At 34.7% G+C, this 23762-nt stretch overlaps 2 protein-coding genes across 2 annotated transcripts; both read left to right on the top strand.

Moving 5' to 3' along the window:
- The first annotated feature begins 7656 nt into the window (after window positions 1–7656).
- LOC126497710 (olfactory receptor 4P4-like) lies at window positions 7657–8592 on the top strand. The gene has a single exon (XM_050135893.1). It carries the CDS (start codon window positions 7657–7659, stop codon window positions 8590–8592), a length of 936 nt encoding a protein of 311 aa, XP_049991850.1.
- An 11537-nt stretch (window positions 8593–20129) lies between these two features.
- On the top strand, window positions 20130–21059 carry LOC126497814 (olfactory receptor 4P4-like). Its single transcript, XM_050135983.1, has one exon. The coding sequence runs from the start codon at window positions 20130–20132 to the stop codon at window positions 21057–21059; it is 930 nt and encodes a 309-aa protein (XP_049991940.1).
- The last annotated feature ends 2703 nt before the right edge of the window (window positions 21060–23762 follow it).

The raw sequence follows: 23762 nt of genomic DNA, 5'->3' as shown, positions 1-23762 counted from the left end.
GCCCTCATTGTCTGCCATGTTCAGAGAGTCCGGTTTTATCCCATGCTTTTTCAGTTCTTTAAAATATAACACTCATTTTTTACTCTTCCAGAATTGTCTTTTGTTTCAAAGGATGAATCAAAATTACTTGTACAAAGCCCACCTTGTAACATTTGAAACTTGGCTAGTTTCTTTTTCTGTTTGTTTGTTTTGTCTTATTGATGTTTATTTGTTTTTATGTTTGTATTACTTTATTTTATAACCTTTTTCTTTCTTTTAGTAATAATTTTTTTCTAGCAAGAGTGTGTTGTGGGAAGTCCTTCTGTATATGTGTTGCTTTTATTGGCTATTGAATAAAGAAACTGGGGTTTTTATAAAGGTTAGTGAAATCGATATAATCTTATAGAGATATGTTTAAACACCACTGTACCATTGTTATGGTGACTTTCATGACTGGTTCTTCAGTAATGTGAAGAACTTTAATTTCAAGTTGTTTATTTGCTAAATTTTTACGTTCTTTCAAACCCTATTTTTTCTTCCAAGTAGCTGAGATAAATCAACCTTAAAAATATTGGTAGTGAGCTGGGCGGTGGTGGTGCACGCCTTTAATCCCAGCACTCAGGAGGCAGAGGCAGGCGGATCTCTGTGAGTTCGAGACCAGCCTGGTCTACAGAGCTAGTTCCAGGTCAGGCTCCAAAGCCACAGAGAAACCCTGTCTCGAAAAAAAAAAAAAAAAAGGTAGTGTTTCTATAGTGGCCGCATGGTAAAAAATGACATTTTTTTCTAACTATAAAAACATAAAGAAAAAACTATATAGCATCTTAATATAGTATTTCCACAATGAAGGCAAAATTGAAAAAGAACACATCTAATGGTGTAGATTCCAGTGATATGAAAATTAGGGAAAAGTCATCTAGGCAAACTAATTGATAAATCTCACCTAGGTAGTTTGACTTCAAAAACAAAAGTGTAGAGATCTAAGTGGTTTCTTGTAAGAGGTTCTTGAAAATAATGTGATGAAGTTTGGGTGTGTTTTCATTAGTTTCTCATAAAATTGAGGCATGCAAAACATAAGAACACCCTTTGTTAGGATTTTTTTCACCAGGACGTGGTGAGATGCTCAGCAGAAAAGGTGCTTCCACCAAGACTGACAATTTAAACTTGATCCCTAGAATCTATGACAGAAAGAAAAAACTACTTACTTCTGAAAAATGCCCTTTGATTTCACCACACTACACACACATACATACATACACAGACACATGGGCACACGGACACAGACACACACAGAGCAAAAAAGAGAGACTGATAGATGAGACAGAGACACAGAGAGATAGGCACAGAAATAGGGGAAAAAGAGACAGACATACCCACAGAGAAATAAAAGTAATTAAAATAAAAGCAAATTTCATTTATCTTCTGAAATAAAATATTACTGAGTTAGTTATTCAGTGGAATTTTATGATTTATGTGTGGGAAGTACTGAAGAGCTTAAGTGTAATAAAAATCCAGAGTTCTCCTGCTTCATACATCTGTTATTATATTTATAAAAAACATCAGCTTTGCCCTGAAAAATTAATGGGTTAGAAAACATGGAGCTCAAAGGCTTTGTGTCTGATCCTAAGTCATCTCTGGCTGCTGTGTGTTATACAAGCAGGTTTTGTAATCAGTGTGAAGTGGAAGAACAGAAACTTTCCTTATTAGGCGTACTAAAATTGAATGAATAAACAATGTTCAAACAAAAGTGAGAATGATTATTCATGATTCCACAAATAAACACATACAAAAGTCATAATGGAAGTCTGTTAGGAATATTGATGTCAAAAGCCAGATAAAGCAAAATGGCCATGCAGGGCATCTCATGTTTTACTTCCCCTGTCTTAGAAAAGTGGAAGTTCTCTTCCTCAACTATCTTCTAGAGGAATAGCAAAATTATGTATCTTCTCTCTGTTTTATAAAAGATTATCTTAATAATTATATAGTTTGGGCTATGGTTCCTTTGGCACAACATTTTACAATTATTATATCCTAGTATCTCATAAAATGTAATGGCAGAAGTACAATCAATCACATTGGTATATATACTTATAAGCATACATATCCACATATATTTCTATGTATCTATTGTGTTTCTATCTATTTATCTTTCTAATCTAGTAGTTAATCCAGAAAATAAATTTGAATATCCCAGGAATTAATTAATAAAATCACTGACAGCCTTTAGTGATTTGTCTTTTTTGTGTATCTAATCAGAAAATAATGACCAGCATTTAGATTCTTTTCCTTCAGTTTTCCCATATTCTCTCCCTCTTTGCCTTTTCCCTATCATCACTGTAAATGGACAAGGTAGCTTGTGAAATGGAATGATTCATGTGCTATAAAATTATTACTGTTTCACAGTGGTTGAGATACTCATTCTCGCTGTCAACATCACCATTCCAGATGTGTCTCGCCACTTGCACTCCATACAATCACACCAATACAGCCCCTTATTTCTGTAAGTTCTACAAATTAGAGCCTGATGAACTTTCCTTTTTCTAAAACCACTTGTCTCTTATTTTGTCTGGACAGAGAGCACGATGCAAATACCATTTTCTCAGAGCACCTACGTTGACTTACATGGTGAAATGTGTTATTCTAATGTATTTCTGTTTTAAAGTTTGTATGTGTAAATTTTTTAGATTTGTTATCCCTAGTAGATTCTTGTCTCATTTTTGTTTTAGCATTGTTTATTCAGTCAGTTTTAAATACCCAAATAAGACAAATTTGTGCTGTTCCAGTCTACACACATCACAGCATATTGTAATTACCAAGACCATGTTGGTTATCCATCAACAGCAGCCAGACAAGACACAGGACCAGAAGCCAAGCCTTTGTGCTTCAAGTGGTATAACCTCTATATCTATACTGCAATCGTATCTGTCCTAGTTATGTGAAGAATCATAGTGAAAAGAGAAAGAACATAACTTCCAGTAAGAATCAGAGGAGGAAAATCATGAGATGAATCAGGACAAATTTCATAAAAGTGTAAACAAAGTACTATAAACTGTTTTAAGATTTAAGTAGAGCTGCTTTCTGTCCTTTACTCCTTGTAGTAGCCATTACATCAAATCCACAGGGTGAATTATAAATAGAAAGTTTATGCCGAACCCCAACACTGATTTCATCCCCATTATCATACTGTCTCAGCAGCTTCATCACAAAATGGCTCTCTGTCCTGAGGGCCCACACCTCTTCTCTGTTCCCACTCTGCACTTTGCAAATAGGAAGTGTGTAGATAACTGGAGACCCTGTCCAGTCTCAGAGTCCAGGGTAAGATAAAGAAACACAAACTGTTACCAGCATCGCACCAATAAAGAAAACATGTTTCTGTTATTTTAGGTTTTCCAGGACTCAAAATGAAGATGAGCTGATCCTAAATGGGAGAAAAGATAAATAAAATAGGTTGTTATATTGGAAAACTTACCCTTTCTTTTTGAGATAAAGACATTGTTTCCAATACATTGCTCATAGTTTACTCCTCTTCAGTTCTGATTTACCTTCCTGATGAATCACACAGAAGAGAACTGGGAACATGCAAATTGAGGATTGAGTCATTCCAGACAAAACTGTATTTTAGTTTTACTCACTGTTGCTTTATGTTAAGAAAATATGGAGACAGGAGAAAGTACAGAGACATTCTTTCAAAAGACCAGAGTTAGACTTTCTGAGAGACTGAAATATTCACTGCAGAAAAAAATATTATCCAGTTTTTACTATATAAAAGTGTTTTTAAAGTCAAAGTTGGTATTACCCTGAAAAATTCAATGAGAATATATGAGAAATGAACATCTTTTCTCTCTACATAATAGTTGTAGGTATAAGGTATATGGTAACATGCAAGTATGCCCAGTCTCAAACGGACCAAACTATATTTCTTTCTACTCACCTCTGAAGGATTGCTAAATGAGCTATTTAACAGACTTAGAACACTAACATAGCAACTGCACAGCCAATCATTGCCAGGAAATGTTGTTACAGACATTCTGGTCCCTACGCCTACCTCCTTATTCTAAGGGACACTTGCCAAATTATTTACTGAAGGTTCTTTACAATGATACTTTCAAAATCACATTGAAGTTTAGCCTATAAAAGAAATATACTAAGATTTTGAAAGGCTGGGAAACTGAGTTTTTAACTCCTTTGAACCTGGAACTTTTGACATATTTTGTAACTAGTTTCTTACCATAATAGCGTTACCATTCAGATGCTAGACCCACAGCCAAACATTAGGAAGGGTTCAGGCAATCCTGTGGAAGATGAATAGGAAGGATTGTAGGAACCATAGGGGTTAAGGACGTATCAATAAATCTCACAGAATCAACTAAGCAGAGCTCATAGTGCCTCACACTAAACAATTGTGTTGCGATTTTTGACGGGGTTTGCATTGAATCTACAGATTGTTTTTATTATGTTGATCCTACTTATCCAAGAGCACAGGAGATCTATTGCACAAATAATAAAAACAGAGACAGATGTTGTGGTTAAACTTGAAGATCAGAAAAGCTAAACAGTTAGTTACTGGCTCTTACTTGACCTAATATGGTGACCCTTCCTAGAAGAAACCTCAGAATGAGACTGAGACTGGGAGCTCTCTCTTTCCATTTTATAATCCTCTCTAGTTCTGGGATTAAAGGTCTATACCATCATTATCGAAACTATCAGCTTATTCATTCAACCTACAGCTCTAGCAGTCCGATTAACAGCCAATATCACTGCAGTACAGCTTTTAATTTATCTCATTGGAGAAGCCACACTAGTTCTCACAATCATCAGCCCACCTACTGCAACGATTACATTCATCATCCTAGCTCTACTCACCATTCTAGAGTTTGGTGTAGCCCTAATCTAAGCTTACACATTTACCCTTATAGTTAGCAGTCAATAAAGAATAAAAAATATATTAAATAGTGTCAGTGGATTCAAAAGTGAGCCTATAGTGGACAAATACTAATAAAACTGGAACAAACACACACAGAGACACAAAGATACACACACACACACAAGTTCTTGACTCCTTTCATCATCATCTACTTTTTCAAAATAAATTTGAATAACCTTAGTTATCAGTGAGAGAGACAGTGCACATTAATTTTAACATTCATTTCTTTTGATCTTTTAACACAAAAAATCAGTGAAGGAGGAATGAATATTCCATTGCTTTTCTGTACCAAATAGTCAAAAATAATTCAGATCCAAATCACAGAATTCACAAGAGACTGCCTTCTGTCTGTGTTTTCTTCCCTGAACTACTGCATAGCATTCTGAAGTCTCTATCTCTCTCTCTGTGTTGCACACAAATACACACAGAAAAAGAGACAGACACATACACTCACACTTTTATTTTTCTCTACTCTGCAGTATCAGGAACCCCTCTGAAGGAAACTCAGTGTTCCTTCAGTGATTCTCAAGTTTTCTTCGTGCTCTTCAGAGAATATTATTCAAACAAGTAAAAAGTCATTGAGGCGCTTCGGATCTCATCATCATACTGGACTCTAGGGACAAGGCACTCAGAGAATGGCTACTACAAAATAAGAAAATGAATTGTAGCCTCAAAATTCACAAGAGGCCTGAGAGAAGAGTAGAAAGTTGGACAACTGAGTAGTTCTGTGCTATAAACATCACTTAGGGAAAGCTCATGAAGGAAGAGATAGCCCTGCATTCAAATTTAAAGATGGTATGATTTATTTTGTTTGTACTTGACTCTTGTATGTTTACAGAGATAACTGTATATCTGTGAAGATATGGTTTTAAATATTTCTGTGAATGGTATTTCCAAAACATTCTCATTAATTCTCAATAAGACTGGCTATAAAGAATTATCAGCTTTCCAAACATAGGTTCATTTTACATTGACTGAAGAAATATAACAGTGTGAACCTATAACTATTTAAATCTTACTCTCTTATTAAGTAGTTGATTTTCCATGTGGAAAAGACAAATGCAATCTTAATATTTTTTGAGACTTTACATTTGTTAGGCTCTTTTATATTTTTCCTTTCCATTTCAGGTGTTATGTCAAGAAAAGTCAGCAAGCCGAGCTACGAAGAATGGTAGACTGTGATAAGGGGTAATGTGAAAATAATTCATGTGCTGGTCATTTTCAGACTACTGCCCCGCCATTGTAAGCACTCAACATTTATTTTATTAGTTATTAGTTCAGGAGCTACCATCAAGAATTAAACCCACAAAGACTGCTTTTATTAGCAAATTATGTAATTGCTAGGCATTGTATTTGCTTTTCTTTTGGAAAGCATTATTTCTACAAATGAAGCATGAATTTTAACTATACATTTACTATCCATTCATTTAAGTCTATAAGACTTTTGTGAAGGTGCTATTGCTTGAATACATTTTGTTTTCAGTTAATTTTGTCATTAAATGGGAAATAAGGAGTTGTTGGGAAGATATTCTTGGAACTTGAGAAATTTCAGACTTGCCATTGTTAATGTAGAAAAACACAGTTAAAATTGAAATTTTAGGTCAATGTACTACCTAATGATTTTTAAACCTCCTATTTTAAATCTCAAATAATTACAAACATCATTATTAATAAATTTACAAAATATGGAAACTGTGGACGAATACTCTCTGCATGATTTACAATAGAGTCCTGTATGATTATTAAATTAGCAATCTAGGTTTCATGTATAAATTCCTTCTGTACACTGTTTAACTTTTGCTAGCAGATCCTGAGACATGTGTGGTTCCTACCCTTCTAATATTTTAACATGAATAATAAATAATAAAGACTATTATATGTGAGTGCAAAAATATATTATGAAACAAATACAAGCTAAGAGTGCTTTTACTCTTAAGTGCTACAGAGTTTGCACTTAACTTATATACTTTCTTGTCTTTAATTTGTTGTTTATGGTCTAATTCTATCCATTCCAAATTATCTGTGATTCTCAGTTATTCTTCCTAATGTGTTTGGATCCTTACTCTTTATGACTCTAGAGTTTACCTAACAATAATATTTGCACTAAAATTTTCATGAGAAACACATGCAAGTTTTCTTTCTTTTCAAAATATCAATAAGGAAATTTAACTATATTTTACTTTTGAAATTATTTTAGACCATATCCCACATAATGTTTTTTATTATCTTCTACAGTCTTTCTCATCTCTCTACCTCCCTACCTTGATATTTCATGGAACCTTTTCCGTCAGTCATATAACTAAAGTTTAAATAATTTTTCAGCATAAAAATATGAATCTATTACTACATAAAAATTCAGATAGCTATACTACATCAAGTTGGAGAAAAAAATACTCCTAGCATCCATCACAGTTTCAATAAAATATGCAACTAAAAGCAAAATTAAAATGCACTCTCTACATTATATTAAATTATTTTCCTGTTTCAAAAACTTGCGCATAGTAATACTACATTTTATTTTACTATTACTTATATGACAGGCATTAGGGAAAATTGATAAAAAAAACTCTTTGAAATATCAAATTTATTTCCCAAATACTAAAGCAATTATATTTATTTGCAGATTTTCCTCTGTGTTTTTTTTACAGTAGTAACTACTTTTTTATAACACTGATGTAGTTGTGATAACATTAGAAATCATTTATCTGGATCCTTTTCACATAGATACTCAATTATTCTTGCACAGACTATAGTAAATGGAATGCAAGAAGAATATATCAGAATTCTTTCTCATGGGTCTGTCTTCTAAGCAGAACATACAAGTGTTTTGCTTCATGTTCTTCTCATTCTGTTACTTCACCATCTTGTCTGGGAATGTACTGATCCTTATAACAATTAGATGGAGTTTTCTGTTCAATAAACCAATGTACTATTTCCTGAGTCACCTATCTTCCATCGACATCTGCTATACCTCCTGTGTGACGCCCAAATTGATTGGGGATATGTTAGTGAGAAGAAAAACCATCTCGTACGAAAGCTGCATGCTGCAGGTGTTTGCTATGCACTTCTTCGGAATGATTGAAATCTTAATCCTGACAACCATGGCCTTCGACCGTTGTGTGGCCATCTGTAGACCTCTACACTACATGGTTATCATGAGCAGATCCAGGTGCCATATCCTGATGTGGGTTTCCTGGGTTGGTGGAGCTGTCCACTCCTTTTCCCAGGTTTTTATGTTAATATGTTTGCCCTTCTGTGGCCCAAATGAACTTGACAACTATTACTGTGGCATTTTCCCTTTGCTGAAAGTTGCCTGTACTGATACCTATATCACTGGTGTCCTTGTGGTTGCCAATTCAGGAATTGTTGGCTCAATAATATTTGTTCTCTTGTTTGGTTCATATGTGGTTATACTGTTCACCTTAAGGAACCACTCAGCAGAAGGAAGACGCAAAGCTCTTTCCACTTGTGGATCCCACATCACTGTGGTTGTTTTGTTCTTTGGACCCTCCATCTTTGCCTACCTTAGACCTCCTACCACTTTCCCTGAAGACAAAATCTTTGCCCTATTTTACACCATTATTGCTCCTATGTTCAACCCCCTCATCTATACCCTAAGGAATACAGAGATGAAGAATGCCATGAAGAAGGTTTGGTGTCAAAAGACATTCTCAGGAGAGAAACAAAATTAAGCTGTTATTCAAACGATGTTAAAATAAAATGGTGCACAATTGTTAAAGTGACCTTATCAGGGTCAGCAATTACTGTTTGAACTGTTCAAACTTTGATCAATCATAAATAGCAAAGATTTGAATATAAAAAATAAGTACTAACAAATATTTCACTGTGCAAACTTAGTAAGAAAATGTGCATTGAAGTTATTATAGTTAGAGAATGGCGACTGTATTGTATAAAAAACTTTCCATGATTATTTAAAATGTTACTAGTTATTTGATGTGATTTGTTTCATGATGATAAACAATTTTGTAGTACAATTTATAAATAGATTGAAATTGCCTTCAGAAAAGATGGCTTAGTGATAAACTTTATATTGTGACAGGATTTGTAAATTATCCTTATATGGTGAAGCTCTGAAAAAAATCATTCTTTGTATGAAATAGCGGAGGTAAAAAGGAAATTCAAGTGATTATGATACAAAAGGTTCAACATGAATCATCTGAGAGTTGCTAGCCTGTGTATCTCCTTATGAATGTCACAGGCAAATAAGACATCTTTATTGATGGCACAGTCATAAACACATACAATGAGTTTACAGATGTTTTTCAGCTTTAGGATTAATTTATGATCTGCTCTTCAACTATTCTCAAATTCTAGAAAGATTGAATGAGAAAATGGAATTTATTGTTTTTCATAATATTTTTGCTGCTCTAAAATTATACTACATGTTTTGGAAGAAAAGCATATGTCAGATTGTGTAAGTACCCTTAAATTAGAAAGGTTTCAGGTGAGCTTAATCAAATGATATAGTGCTAAGGAATTTAAATTTTCTCTTTTTAGATTGGTCTACCTATTTGTATTTGTATGAAGTATACATGGTTTACATTTATGTATTTTGGTTCCTCCCCTCCCTCAGCCCTGTTGCTGGCCTCCTACACTTTTCTGTTCTGCTTTTTAAATAATACAGTCTATTTCATTTATAATCTTTACTACCTCCAACTCCTCTATTCACCCAATTTCAGTCTCTCTCTCTCCCTTTCTCCTTCTTCTTCTCCTTCTCCTCCTCCTCCTCCTCCTTCTTCTTCTCTACTTCTTATTCTCTCTCCATCCCTCCCTTCCTCCTTACTTCCTTCTCTATCTTTCTGTCTTTCACTAAAATATGGATATCCAAAGGAAGACAAAGTAAATAAACAAACAATAATAAGACCAAAATACCAAAACAAAACAAAAAGTCTACAAAGAATCATGAAGTCCATTTTGACTTGACCAACTTCTCTGGGAAATGGATCCTATTCTGGAGTTCGCTTGATATACTTAGTGGCACTCCAATGGGGGCGAAAACTGATTTTCCCTTCCCCCACAGTTATCAACTGGAAATAATTTCTTTGTTAGGGGAGATTTTTTGTGTCTACTTCCTCTTTGTCATTATGGGATTTTGTCTGGAGTGAACGTGTACAGGTCTTAAATCGCTGTCATAGTCTATGTGAATTGTGTATCAGTTCTGTTGGATCTGAATGATGTTCTTTCTTAGCCACATTTACCACCTCTGGCTCTTAAAACCTTTCAGTATCCTCTTTAGCAGGATACAGAGCCTCTCTAGAGCCTTGAGAAGACAATTTGGTAAAGACATCGCATTTAAGACTGAGTGCTCCAACATCTCTCATTATCAGCACACTGTCCTATTGTGGATCTTTGTTTTGAAAACCATATTGTATAAGAGGAGGCTTCTCTGATGATACACTTGTTGGATGATGCACTGATTTACATATATAGCATTTGTCTCTGGGAGTTATTTTATAGCAATGTTCCCTTGGAACAATAAGGGTGGCAACTGGTTCTTGACTTTCCAACTGTCTGTCTGCTTCGTTTGCCTTCATTTGTTCCAAATTCATTCTTCCTTTATAGATTGTAGTCTCTATACCTGCCTTTCTGCTTTCCTATATTTATGCCTTTTCCCTAAAACCCCTTTTCCTCAGTTTTAGTGAAAATCATCTGCCTTGCCTGGCAACAAGAAGCAACACACACATTTCATGGTTGATAGTATTTTTCACCATTTTCAGAGTATTCCATAATTTCTATTCCTGGGTTCTAAATGAACACAGTTCATCATATAACCAAACAGATTCCATTAATTATAATTAGCTGGAATTAGTGGAGCTAACAGAAGAATGTAATATAGTTACTTATATGGAAACTGTTAAGTATACCAATATTGACTAAGTTACCATCTTCTAGGGTCAGCTATCTCCAGCTTATATACATTCATTTTGTTATCAATTTCAATTCATATTCTCACACAGGTAGCAACATATCCCATTTACATTTATCATGAAACAGTCCATGGACTAGTCAGTTCAATGGTCAGGCTCTTGACGTGTTGGAGGTGTAACTCATATTACTCAGAGCTACCTAACAAAATAATGTGTAGACACTAGAGCATGGGTGGTAACCTTGGCAACTTTCTCTCCCTATATCTCAGTATCTTCCTCCTCCAATCCTTCCTTCCATTTGCTTTAGATATATAATGCAGGTTTTAGCATGGAAGATATAATGGATATGCCACCTTAGCATTTATATATGTTTAAAAATCAAACCTAGTACAGGAATGATTTTGTGGTTGTCATTACTATAAGTATTATATAATTAAATTTTAATTAAGGAATTTCAGGTCTATTTATTTATATATCAAGAGGTACAGTTACATACCTATTTTAAATAAATTTGTTTATTACTAATTAAAAGCATGGACGAAGTTCCTTCTATGATATTTAAACTTATGCTTATTAGAGATTTTTAAAGGAAAAACATTTTCTTAGTTATCTTGAAATATTCCTATACAATGTGTGAATATATGTTTGAACAGAAAAAGGTAAGGCGAGAGAGACAAAATAAGCATGCTTGGAATAAGAAGAGTAGAGTCAGAGGAGACTCCAGCCAGATGCTAAGGAAGTAGGACAGGTAGACATGAATTAATAAGCCTTGAACCATGTGGCAAAGCATAGATAAAAAATTAGGGGAGATGGGGAGAGAGAAGGGAGAAGGGGAGGATGAGAGAGCTTGGGGGAATGGGACGGTTAGGATGGAGGAAGGGTGGACAATAAATAAGTGGAGCCTCCTGAAACTGAGAAGCTTCTGTAAAGCAAAGGACACAGTCAATAGACAAAAAGGTAACCAAGCTACTGAATGGGAAAAGATCTTCACTAACCTCACATCAGACAAAGGAGTGATCTCCAAAATATATAAAGCACTCAAGAAATTAGACATTGAAATTCTAAATAACCCAAATAAAAATTGGTGTACTGAACTAAACAGAGAATTCTTAACAAAAAAAAATTTCAAATGGCCAAAAGATACTTAAGGATATGTTCAATTTCCTTACTATTAGGGGAATGCAAATCAAAACAATTTTGAGATACCATCTTACCCCTGTCAGAATGGCTAAGATCAAAAACACCAATGGTAGCCTATGTTGGAGAGGATGTAGAGTAAAGAGAACATCCATCCATTTCTGGTGGGAATGCAAACTTATGCAACCACTTTAGAAATCAGTATGGTGGTTTCTCAGAAAATTGGGAACAACCTACCTCAGGATCCAGCAATACTACTCTTAGGAATATACCCAAAAGATGCTCAATCATAATACAAAAGCATTTGTTCAACTATGTTCATAACAGCATTATTTGTAATAGCCCAAGCCTGGAAACAACCTAGATGCCCCTCAACTGAAGGATGTATAAAGAAAGTGTGGCACATTTACACATTAGAGTACTACTCAGCAGAAAAAAAAATGACCAATGACATATTGAATTTTGCAAGCAAAGGTATGGAATTAGAAAACACTATCCTGGGCGAGGTAACCCAGACCCAAAAAGATGAATACGGTATGTAATCACTCATAAGTGGATACTAGCAATAAACAAAGGACATTGACACTATAGTTCATGATCCTAGAGAAGCTAAGTAATAAGGTGAACCCAAAGAAACACACATATTGGACTCACCTGGGAATCAGAAACAGACAAGATCTCCTGACAAAATCGGGAGCATGCAGTTGTGGAGGAGAAGGAAGGGTAAAAGGGGAAGAGGAGGGGAGTAGGGGACGGTTGAGGAGAACTTGAGGGACTGGAATAGTCGAAATGGAATAAGAACAGATATGACAGCAGGACAGAGATATCTTGATTGAGGGAGCCATTATGAGGTTAGCAAGAAACCTGGCTCTAGAAAATTCCCAGGAATCCACAAGAATGACCCCAGCTAAGAGCCTAAGCAATAGAGGAAAGGGTGCCTGAACTGGCCTTGCCCAGTAGTCAGACTGATGATTATCTTAAATATCACCATAAAACCTTCGTCCGACAACTGATGGAAACAGAGGCAGAGAACCTCATTGGAACACTGGACTGAGTTCCCAAGGTGCAGTTGAAGAGTGGAAAGAGTGAGAATATCAGCAAGGAGGTCAAGACCATGCGGGGTTCACCCACTGCGACAGTTTACCTGAACTAATGGGAGCTCACATACTCCAACTGGACTGGGAATGAACGAGTATAGGACCAAGCTAGTCCCTCTGAATGTGGTTGACAGTTGGGGCAGACTGAGGGGTCATTGACAGTGGCACTGAGATTTGTCTCTACTGCATGTACTGGCTTTTTGGGATCCTATTCTTTTTGGATATATACCTTGCTCAACCTAGATGTATTAGGGAGGACCTTGGACTTGCCACAGGGCAGGGTGCATTGCCCTCTCTTAGGATTAGAGAAGGATGGGTTGGAGGGTGTGTGAAGGGAGTTGGAGGAGGGTATGGAGTGGGAATTTGGAATGGTATTTTTTTAATAAAATTCTAATACATTTTAAAAAAGAAAAATAATGTATTAACTGTGCTTCTTGGTGATGAATGAGAAAGATATGAAGAAATGACATAAAAATGAAAGTATATCTTCAAAAATTCATTAACTAAGTTTTCTAAAACCACTGGAAACAATAGTAAAGGACACTAGATATTTTTTTTTACTGAACTTCTACTATCAATGATAAAAATAATCCCATTGATATAGAACTCAGAGATATTACCTTCCCTTTGAAAACTGTAGAGAATCTGGAGTTGATCTGTCCTTTAAAAAAAAATCCAAATTTATATTGGTTTTCACCACACAACCTGTATAAAGTTTTTTTTTCCTTGATGGAATTCTAGTTGTAATTTCATTGAAGATCAAAGAGATAACATCTTGATGAAATTTAACCTTACAGTCTAGGATAAAGGTATTTCTTTTTTTTAAATTTGTATTTATTTATTAAAGATTTCTGACTCTTTCCTGCCACCGCCTCCCCTTTCCCTCCCCCTCCCCCAATCAGTTCCCCCTCCCTCCTTAGCCCAAAGAACTATCAAGTTTCCCTGCCCTGTGGGAAGTCCAAGGACCACCCACCTCCATCCAGGTCTAGTAAGGTGAGCATCCAAACTGCCTAGGCTCCCACAAAACCAATAGGTGCAGTAGGATCAAAAACCCATTGCCATTGTTCTTGAGGTCTCAGTAGTCCTCATTGTCCGCTATGTTTAGCGAGTTCGGTTTTAACCCAGGCTTTTTCAGATCCAGGCCAGCTGGCCTTGGTGAGTTCCCGATAGAACATCCCCGTTGTCTCAGTGTGTGGGTGCACCCCTCGCTGTCCTGAGTAAAAAACAAGGACTTCTTGTATAAAGTTTTAAGAGAAACCAATCACTGACATCCAGGGGACTCAAAATGTCTGGGTTCTCTACATCACGAGCAACGTCATTTGTGGCTGGAAGACTATTTATAACCCACATCCAGTGCTAGTTTCACCTTATCTGATAACTTGACTCTACAGGAAACTAATCTGGTGAGTTTGTGATGTTCTGAGGTAAATCCAAAGTGCTTATCAATGAAAGAATCGATATATAGAATAAAAGACAAATAACAATTTTACATAATTTATCACTTTATAATGTCTTCAGTAATTTTGCAAGTGTGTATTTCTCTTGAAATAATTTTAGTGATATAAATAGATACTATGATTTGACCTATTTGGATTTTTAACTCATTACATTTATCATAAAATTGTTTATTTTTATATGAACATGTCCCCTATGTGGGGTGAATATTTCATGATGACAGATTTCAATTATCTTAAAAAGAAGCAAGGTATTTTCTTATAAGTAAGTACTAGACTATACAGAATGGGAGATAAATACAGGAAGATTAAAAAATGCTGAAAAGTGTGTGTGGGAGTATTAAAATATAAATGTGGAACAGTAGAAAAATAGTATAAAGGAAGGGAAAATTGGATTCACAAAGATTGAAACATGAGGTCAGTTAGAATAAATAATTTTCTCTTCTTATTCTGTATAAATACATCATCTACTTTCTGCCTCCACTGTGTAAAAGCTGATGCAAGTACAAGTTAAATAGAGGTATCGGCTTTGATTTGGAAAGGGAACTTACTTTGCGATAAATTCAAATATTGCCCAAAAAGATTATAATGTGACATTTCCCAGAGACGGTTGCACACAAGAGGAAAATTACACCTACTTTGGTAGAAAATTTCACATCAAGACCCACATTGGAACACTGGACTGAGCTCCCAAGGTCCAGATGAGAAGCAGAAGGAAGGAGAACATGAGCAAGGATGTCAGGACCACGAGGGGTGCGCCCACCCACTGTGACAGTGGGGCTGATCTAATGGGAGTTCACCAAGGCCAGCTGGACTGGGACTGATGGAGCATGTGATCAAACTGGACTCTCTGAATATGGCGGACAATGAGTGCTGACTGAGAAGCCAAGAACAATGGCACTGGGTTTTGATTCTACTGCATGTACTGATTTTGTGGGAGCCTAGTCTGTTTGGATGTTCACCTTCCTATACCTGGATCTTGGACTCCCCACAGGGCAGGGAACCCTGACTGCTCTTTGGACTGGAGACGGAGAGAGAGGGGGAGAAGGGGGGAGGGGAAAGGAAATGGGAGGAGGGGAGGAGAAAATTATTAATACAAAAACAAAGAAAATTATCACTAGAATGTATAGTAGTTCTATGGAGTGTGGACGAAGCATAAAGTTATTCACAGCCTATCACGTAATTCTGAAGCACAATTTGAAGCACGAAATAGCAGAATCACTTACTTTCTCCCTTCTCCTAGAGGCAAGGAAAGGGATAAAAACAAATGCAAAACTCAAATTCACATAAAAAAGAATTAACTTTAGTCAACTTATAAAAGCACTAATTAGTCAAATGGAAGCAACTCTAAACTTGACTATTTCTTTTTAGTTGCCTTCTTTAATATAGACTGTGTTGATGATCATGAAATTATTTAATGATTATTTATGCACTAATTTAAATATTCTAAGTGAATTATTTGCATCACTCAACAAATATTTGAGGATTTATACTTAGCCTATACTGCAAGGGCCTTAAGAAAAACAAGAAGACTGGACAGAATTGTTTTAAGTATCCTTACTATACTGAGTTACTCTTTCATAAACTTATCTAATAGTTGAAAATTATTTCAAACTAGCTAGTGCTCAAAATGATGATCATAGCAGTACTACTATCTTCAGAGGAAAACATTTCCATGTCAAAATCACACAAAGTTATGAGACGTCATTGGGATTCAAAATGGAATATGGGTACTTTTCATAGTGTTTGTTTGAAGCATGTAAAGTTCGCCTCTTTTTTGTAGGAATAAATTCATGAAAATAAAATACAGATCAAGCTTTCTAGTAAAGGACTTAAGGTGAAATATTTGGGGCATTGCAGCTTTTTTTTTAAAAAAAATGCTATAGTAGAAATTGATTTTTACAGCAAAGGTATCCAGAAATTTTTATTTGCATTGGCTTATATTTCACTCTACTATTTTTAAATATAATACCATAAGTTAATCATTAGTATGCATTTTGGTAAAATAAGTTTACAAATATTTCTTAGTGCTTTTTCAATTAAACTATTAATTCCTTCAGGAAGCTTAGGAACATGGGGAATGGGAAAGATTGAATACCAAGGTAAGGGTTGTACCTACTGATACTTCATGAAAAGAGCTTGACAAGGTCAGATGTTTTGTCTTGCTAAGACTATAACAAGCCCTAGCTGTCTCACTTCCTTATGTTTAAAGATTGACTTCAAAGATACATTTGGGGATTGTTGGGAGAGTTTAAAATCTTAACTAAAATATTATTCTACATTAGTAAAATTTTGTCACCATTGTACATATTGAGCTAAGAACAAATCATTAAGAGAATTAAAATCTAGATTAGAAAATATGTCACATTTTTTTTGTGTTCAAACTGTTGTTCTTGCAGTGGCCATTATTGCTGTTCTAATGTCAGTGGAGCCTGTGTTTGAAAGATACATGACTTTTTACACAGAAGATGGAGGTCTAATATTTTGTTCATAAGTATATAGAATATGCAGGACAGAGAAACATATCTAGTTTATAGCTTTTATTGTCTGTATTTTTTAGTTAGATATATTTTTAAACTCATTTTAATGCACATACGGGTAATAAGAGATTGCCTAAAAACACTGAAAGCTGTAATTATATGCCAAAAGAGAAGACAATTTTGAAAGTGGTTAGAGATTGCTGCTAAATTCTTTCTATGACTTTGATTATTTTCATTTTATGTAAGAAATTTATCTCCATGCCTAGAAAATTCTAATTTCAAAGTTTTTATATGATATATAAACCTTTAGTGGGTTTTTGTGTTTTTTTCATGGAAGAGTCAATTAATTTTTACATTTCTATCTATATGTTTTCAAATCTACACCAAAGTAAATTGAACTATGATGAAATTTATATTTAAATTTAACACACAGGGGGGATATTATTTTGTACGTTTTTGAGCTTCATAAATTCTAAACATTAGATGGCAGTTTATAAATAGTATAAAGCACATGTCGAAATAAATTGAAGTCTGTCAAGAAGCAGAATAAAATCTCAGGCATAGCCTTGAGGGAAAAGATAGTTAGATATTCAAATCTATTTTGTAACTGTAATTATAACTTCAGGTCATATTTAGTAAAATATTTCTTCAAACAGGAACATTTTCTCTTCTATCAGTAAGTGAAAAGACAATGATCATTTAGTTTTGACCATGTATTGCTTAACAACACACCTTCACTTTTCAGAGATTCAATTTACATGTGAACTATTATTTTAGTTTTGTTTAATAATTTAAATTTTATTTACATAAAATTTATTTAAAATATATTTTATTGCTATGAACCTTACAAAATAATGCTGCTGTTTGACTCATATGAAAAAGAAATTGAGTTGCCTAAAGTAGTATTTTGAATAGTACCCAATGGGCAATAAGTGTTTACTTATGTCTCAGTAAAAATACTGTTATAAACGATTGAGTCTAGTGGGTTGGCTATAAGATAATTATGTCTTGAAATTACACTGTAGAAATAAATTAATCTTTTTTCTCAACATTAGTTAAAATTACAATGTTTTATTTTTTTGTTTTGGGAGTTAATATGGTCAACTTAATTTAGAGCAAAGAGATTGAAAGAAAATTAAAAAAATGACTAGATGAGAAATTATATTTTAAAAATAATTAGAATATGCAAGAGATATTTTCAGTGAAGTTGATAATTTTACTTTGTGACTCAAATTTATTATAAAGGCAAATGAATTATTGGTTAACTACCCTGTTATTCTTCCAACAATGTTGCGAAGTTTATAAAATTAGAAATGCTAGCAATCCTTAACCCACTATCTCAACTCCAAGATTCAAATCCTGTTGGGTGGTCATTTTATGATTGATGGATGAGTCAAAATTGTTTTACTGATTTCCTCTGTGACCTTCAATGAAAATCATTTTGTTAAGAAAAAATAAAAATTTAACCAGGGAAATTAAGTTATCTTGTGACATGGCAATACCAATTTCTTCAAAGTCAGATTTACTAAATCTTAGAGTATTGATTCTGTACCATCAGAGTTTAAGAAGTTTAGATCTTAACTATCTCTGGCTAAGAAATCACTAAGCATTGATTAATTTATTTGTCAATCACATTCATTGAATGTTTATTTCTACATTGATTGCCAAATCTTATAAATAAACTTGCTTAACAAACAAAGAATAATTACTTTCCAAATGTACATAGGGTAATATTTTAATATGTAATGTAGAGGTCAGATATATGCCAATACACACAATTTTATATAGCTTATTTTCTGATATATGTAATATCAGTGTCTTTGTAAGTTTGACAGGTCTCATAAGCTGAAAAATATACAAATTAGAAATATGGGTATTTCACTTAATACATATAAGAGGAAATAAAATTATATTTATTTATATATCCTGTTACTCAGTATTCTATAATACGGAAAGATATAGATCATACCTGTATGACTTGTATAATTGTATGTAATTCATCCTATGGATGATCACCTGGTATTAGATAAACAATTAGGTGTTGTGTCCATGAAGAGGATATTTCTTTCACTTTTTGCATTCCTTAGTTGCCTGTAATTCTTTGTGTGGGTTTGAGGGGGAGACCGTCTTCTTCTCTATTATCAAGTCTGCTCTACCTTTTCAGATCACGTTTAGGAAGCCATACTATTATGGTGTTATGAATGAAGTAAAGGGTGGGCTTGACATTGGTTGGAGGGAATTACATAAAGGGTAGAAATGATGTCTTTATATTTTGATGTACAAATTTAAAAGAGCAAAATTGTAAAAATGGATTCTTTTTCCACTATATTTTTTAGGTAAATGACTTCCAGGTGCATTGCAAATTTAAACATTTAATTTGTAATGAAATTTCCACATATATAAATACTCTTTGATTACAAAAATATTAACAACATGGTACTAAATTACTTGCAATGATAGGAAAAAGGAGAGGAAAATTATTAATATTATTTTAAGGTATGATATTTTTAAATTGTGTGTATGTCTGTGTGTCTTTACATGGGCATAATATTTCTGGATCAGGTGAAACATCCCTTACAGGTGCTAAGAATTGAACTCAGATCCTCTACAAGAGCCATACTCACTCTAATCACTGAAACACATCTACAGACCCCTGAACAACTGTTCCAAATTAATTTTATGGGCAGTTACTTGGAGTGCTTGATTTTACTTCACACATGCACATGCGCACAAACACATGCACACACACACTGACACAAACACCTATACATATAAGTATGCTCAATTTTATTTTATTTTCTATTTATCTAAATTAATTTAAAGTATAGTATATTTCATGAGTCAAAGCTTTTCTTTAATTTACAACTTGCTTTGTCTTATACTTTATTTTTAATAATATTTGGGGCTTAAAGAAACTTAAGCTCATAATTTACAGGGACTTAGTTATATAGTAAAAAATTTTAGCAACTAATCATCATTCAAAACCACTCTTTTATCGTTTGACTAACTGAATTCAACTTTATACATGACAAAACTTTCATAAAATCTATGAAATAGCTCCTCAAACTTAGGTTCATATCAGTGTTAAATCATCAATGATCTTCATATTGCTGACATTCATCAATGTGTCTGTCTTTTCAGGGACCTGCCATGTATTTCTACTGCCCTGCACTATGGAAAATGTTACCGTGTTTATTCTCTTGGGGCTTTCTGAAAACAAACATATTGAAGTCCTCTGCTTTGTGTTATTTCTAGTTTGCTACATTGCCATTTGGGTGGGCAATGTGATTGTTATGATTTCTATCACTTTCACTCAGCTCACCCAGCAGCCTATGTATTTCTTCCTCAACTATTTATCCCTTTCTGATCTTTGCTACACATCCACAGTGACACCCAAACTCCTAACTGATTTATTGGCAGAGGAGAAGATTATTTCCTATAATAATTGCATGACACAACTCTTTGCTCTTCATTTCCTTGGAGCCATCGAGATCTTCGTTCTCACAGCAATGGCCTTTGACCGTTATGTAGCCATCTGCAGGCCTCTGCACTACACCACCATCATGAGCAGACAGAGATGCAACGAAATCCTTGCAGTTTGCTGTACTGGAGGGTTTCTGCACTCAGCCAGTCAGTCTCTTCTCATTACCTTTCTGTCCTTTTGTGATTATAATGAGATAGATCACTACTTCTGTGATGTGTACCCTTTATTGAAATTGGCTTGCAGTGATACATATAGAATTGATCTCTTTGTCATTGTTGATTCTGGCCTAATTGCTTTGGTAACATTTGTAATTTTGATGATCTCATATATTCTGATATTACACACCATTAGAGTTTACCCTGCAGAGAGCCGTTCCAAAGCTCTTTCCACATGTAGTTACCATGTAACCATTATGGTCCTGTTTTTTGTGCCTGTTCTCTTCGTTTACATTAGACCAAATATAACGCTTCCAGAAGACAAAGTTTTTGCTCTTTTCTACACTATCATAGCTCCCATGTTCAACCCTCTCATCTACACACTGAGGAACACTGAGATGAAGAATGCCGTGAAGAAAATATGGTATCATCGAATACCTTTGCAATGGAAGCACATTCCATGAGAGACATGAAAAAAAAGTGTACATGTGAAAATAAAGATTCTATACAACTGTCTCATTCCTGTTTTTGCTTATGATATTTTAATAACAGTTCATAATTCCTGCTTGTGTTTTTTCCTCCCTTCTTTCTGCTTTCAGTGTGACTTTCAGAGAATTGAGTTTCATTTCTCTCTAAAGTATATGTTGTTTTTATGAACTTTTGTTCTTTCATGCCATGTTATTTCACTGGGACTTTATTCTCTCATTAACTATCACATTTTAGACTACTTAAAGTTTTCATTGGTTCTGTATATTGATCATCCCTGACATAATTGTGTATCCACAATCACAGTACTGAACATTAATCACTAATCCATAATTTGTTTACTTAGTAGATACACAGGATCACAGCATGTACAGGAAACTATTTTAATTCAATAACACAGAAATTTTATTTTTTATGAAAGCATGATTTTTAAAATAAAAATACTGAAATAAAATTATATGTAGGGATCAAAGATTCTGAAAATAGATATTATGTAATAATGACATAAACAGATTTTCAATTTTGTATCTGCATAGACTAATAAATAATATAATATATTGGTTAATATGTCACCTATTATATAACTCTAGTTATCCAGAGTATCATTTCTGAATTGGTATATTGAATGTTCAGTAAGCCATTACAGCTTCAAGTTGAAAAAAATCAAAGTTATGATTCATGGTAGTTTTTTGAAGTCAAACATGAAAATTATTGTGGAATTGCTAACCTACATAGAAAAGGTAAGGTGTTTTTCTTTCCTTTTCTTTTCTTTATTATTTCTGGAAATTCAAAATCAAGACACCAATAGGTGTTATTTCCCTAGAACAATTTTTCTTGTCTTACAAAAGGCTAGCTTCTCACTCTGTTTTGACGTGGCCTTTTTTCTGCAAACATTCCCAGGGTTTTGTGTGTTCAAAATTTTCTTTAACATAATATATTCCATAATATTATATTGGGCTAAATCTACACAGTCTCATTTTGAATTAGTTATCTCTTTGTGGGTCCTACCTTCAAAAAGATATTTTTAGATAGTGGATGGTAAAGATTCACTGTGTGACTTTTGAATGAACAGTTTAGTCTACAGTGGTATACATAGTGTGAGAGAGTGATTTATATATTTGTCCACTTTAATGTGACCTTCATGACCTTCACTGTAAGATATACTCAAACTCAATGTTATACTAGATTACATGATAATGTGGTATGGGAGGTCCTTCTGTCTATGTGTTGCTTTTATTGGTTAATGAATAAAGAAACTGGCTTGGCACATAGCAAGGTAGAGCGTAGTTAGGTGGGAAAAGCTAGGCTGAATGCTGGGAAAGAGGGCAGCGTGAGAGAGAGAAGCCTTGGAGCTAGCACCGGAGAAAGACACACTGAAACCTTGCCGGTAGGCTGCGAGCCTAATGGTAAAATATGACATAATGGAGATGGGTTAATTCTAGATGTAAGAGCTAACTAGCAATATGCTTAAGTAATTGGCCAAGCAGTGATTTAATTATTATGGTTTCTGTGTGGTTATTTCGGTTCTGGGCTGCCAACACAAACATGCAGCTTTCTACTACAAATCGGCCCTACAATGTGATCACCTATATCCACACGTAAAACCTGAGACAACTTGAAAAGAAACTCTAGACACAAAAAAAAATCAAAGTTTAGCTGCTTTTTTTCAACTGTCGGCTTCTGCAGTTAAATTAAAAAGGGTGGTGTCAAGATGGTAGCACAAACTGCACTGGCCTTTTAAGGAGGCCAAGCACTTCACTGGTGTTTGTGGTTCCAGGTGCTTACGTGCCCACTTGGGGTTAAGGAGGAAAGTAGCTGAGACCATGCCCACAGCTCAGTGCTCGGAATCAGGACTACTAGGAATACATAAGCAGGAGAGCATGGTGTATTCCTGTCGCCATACACAGAGATAGTTCTAGGATGCACAATGTGCTGCAGATTTAGCTATTACTCAGATAAAAAGGGTTTATGTGCTGTATGCTCCTTCTCAGAGTTAAAGTGGTGAGTGCAGCTTCTACCTGGCGGACCCAGATCTGGCAAGAATGGTACAATCCACCGTTTTGAAAAGTGGAGAGAGAGCCGGGCGGTGGTGGTGCACGCCTTTAATCCCAGCACTCGGGAGGCAGAGGCAGGCGGATCTCTGAGAGTTCGAGACCAGCCTGGTCTACAGAGCTAGTTCCAGGACAGGCTCCAAAGCCACAGAGANAAAAGAAAAGTGGAGAGAGGGGGATCCAGCACCCAGGGCCCCTGTGACCAAGATGCTTACCATTTTAAAAGATTTCTAGTACAGAAAAGGATTATAGATTGGATATATTCAGACAGAAAAAACAAACCTCTAAATAAGACACCACAGTGTGTTTAAAAATATATACATAAGCTTTGGAGAGAAGAAAAAGAGTAAAGAGACAGAAATGTAATATAAAAGAGTACAGACAGTGATAGATTAAAGGAGTAAAGATAAATAAATATTAAAGAGTAATAGAAAAAATAATCCAAGTAAAGATGGAAAATTCGCAGAGTCTGAATTATGTATACTATTGTATTTTTTGACATTTTTTTTTACTGTGAATGAGCTAAGTACAGAGAGACATTTCATTGTACAGACAATTAAACTAAACCAGCATATATACTCTAAAGGTGTCTTGACTTAAAAATTTGGGTCTAAGGATAAGATGCTATGG

This window comes from Alexandromys fortis, unplaced genomic scaffold, assembly GCF_014885135.2.
Source record: "Alexandromys fortis isolate MF-2015 unplaced genomic scaffold, M_Fortis_MF-2015_v1.1 scaffold_23, whole genome shotgun sequence".
In the NCBI taxonomy this organism is placed as follows: domain Eukaryota; kingdom Metazoa; phylum Chordata; class Mammalia; order Rodentia; family Cricetidae; genus Alexandromys; species Alexandromys fortis.
This window is presented reverse-complemented; position numbering and strand designations above follow the sequence as displayed.

What these genes read in the sequence shown, in the direction of transcription:
- LOC126497814 (XM_050135983.1), top strand. Translation starts at nt 20,130, where the DNA reads ATGGAAAATGTTACCGTGTTTATTCTCTTGGGGCTTTCTGAAAACAAA.
- LOC126497710 (XM_050135893.1), top strand. Translation starts at nt 7,657, where the DNA reads ATGGAATGCAAGAAGAATATATCAGAATTCTTTCTCATGGGTCTGTCT.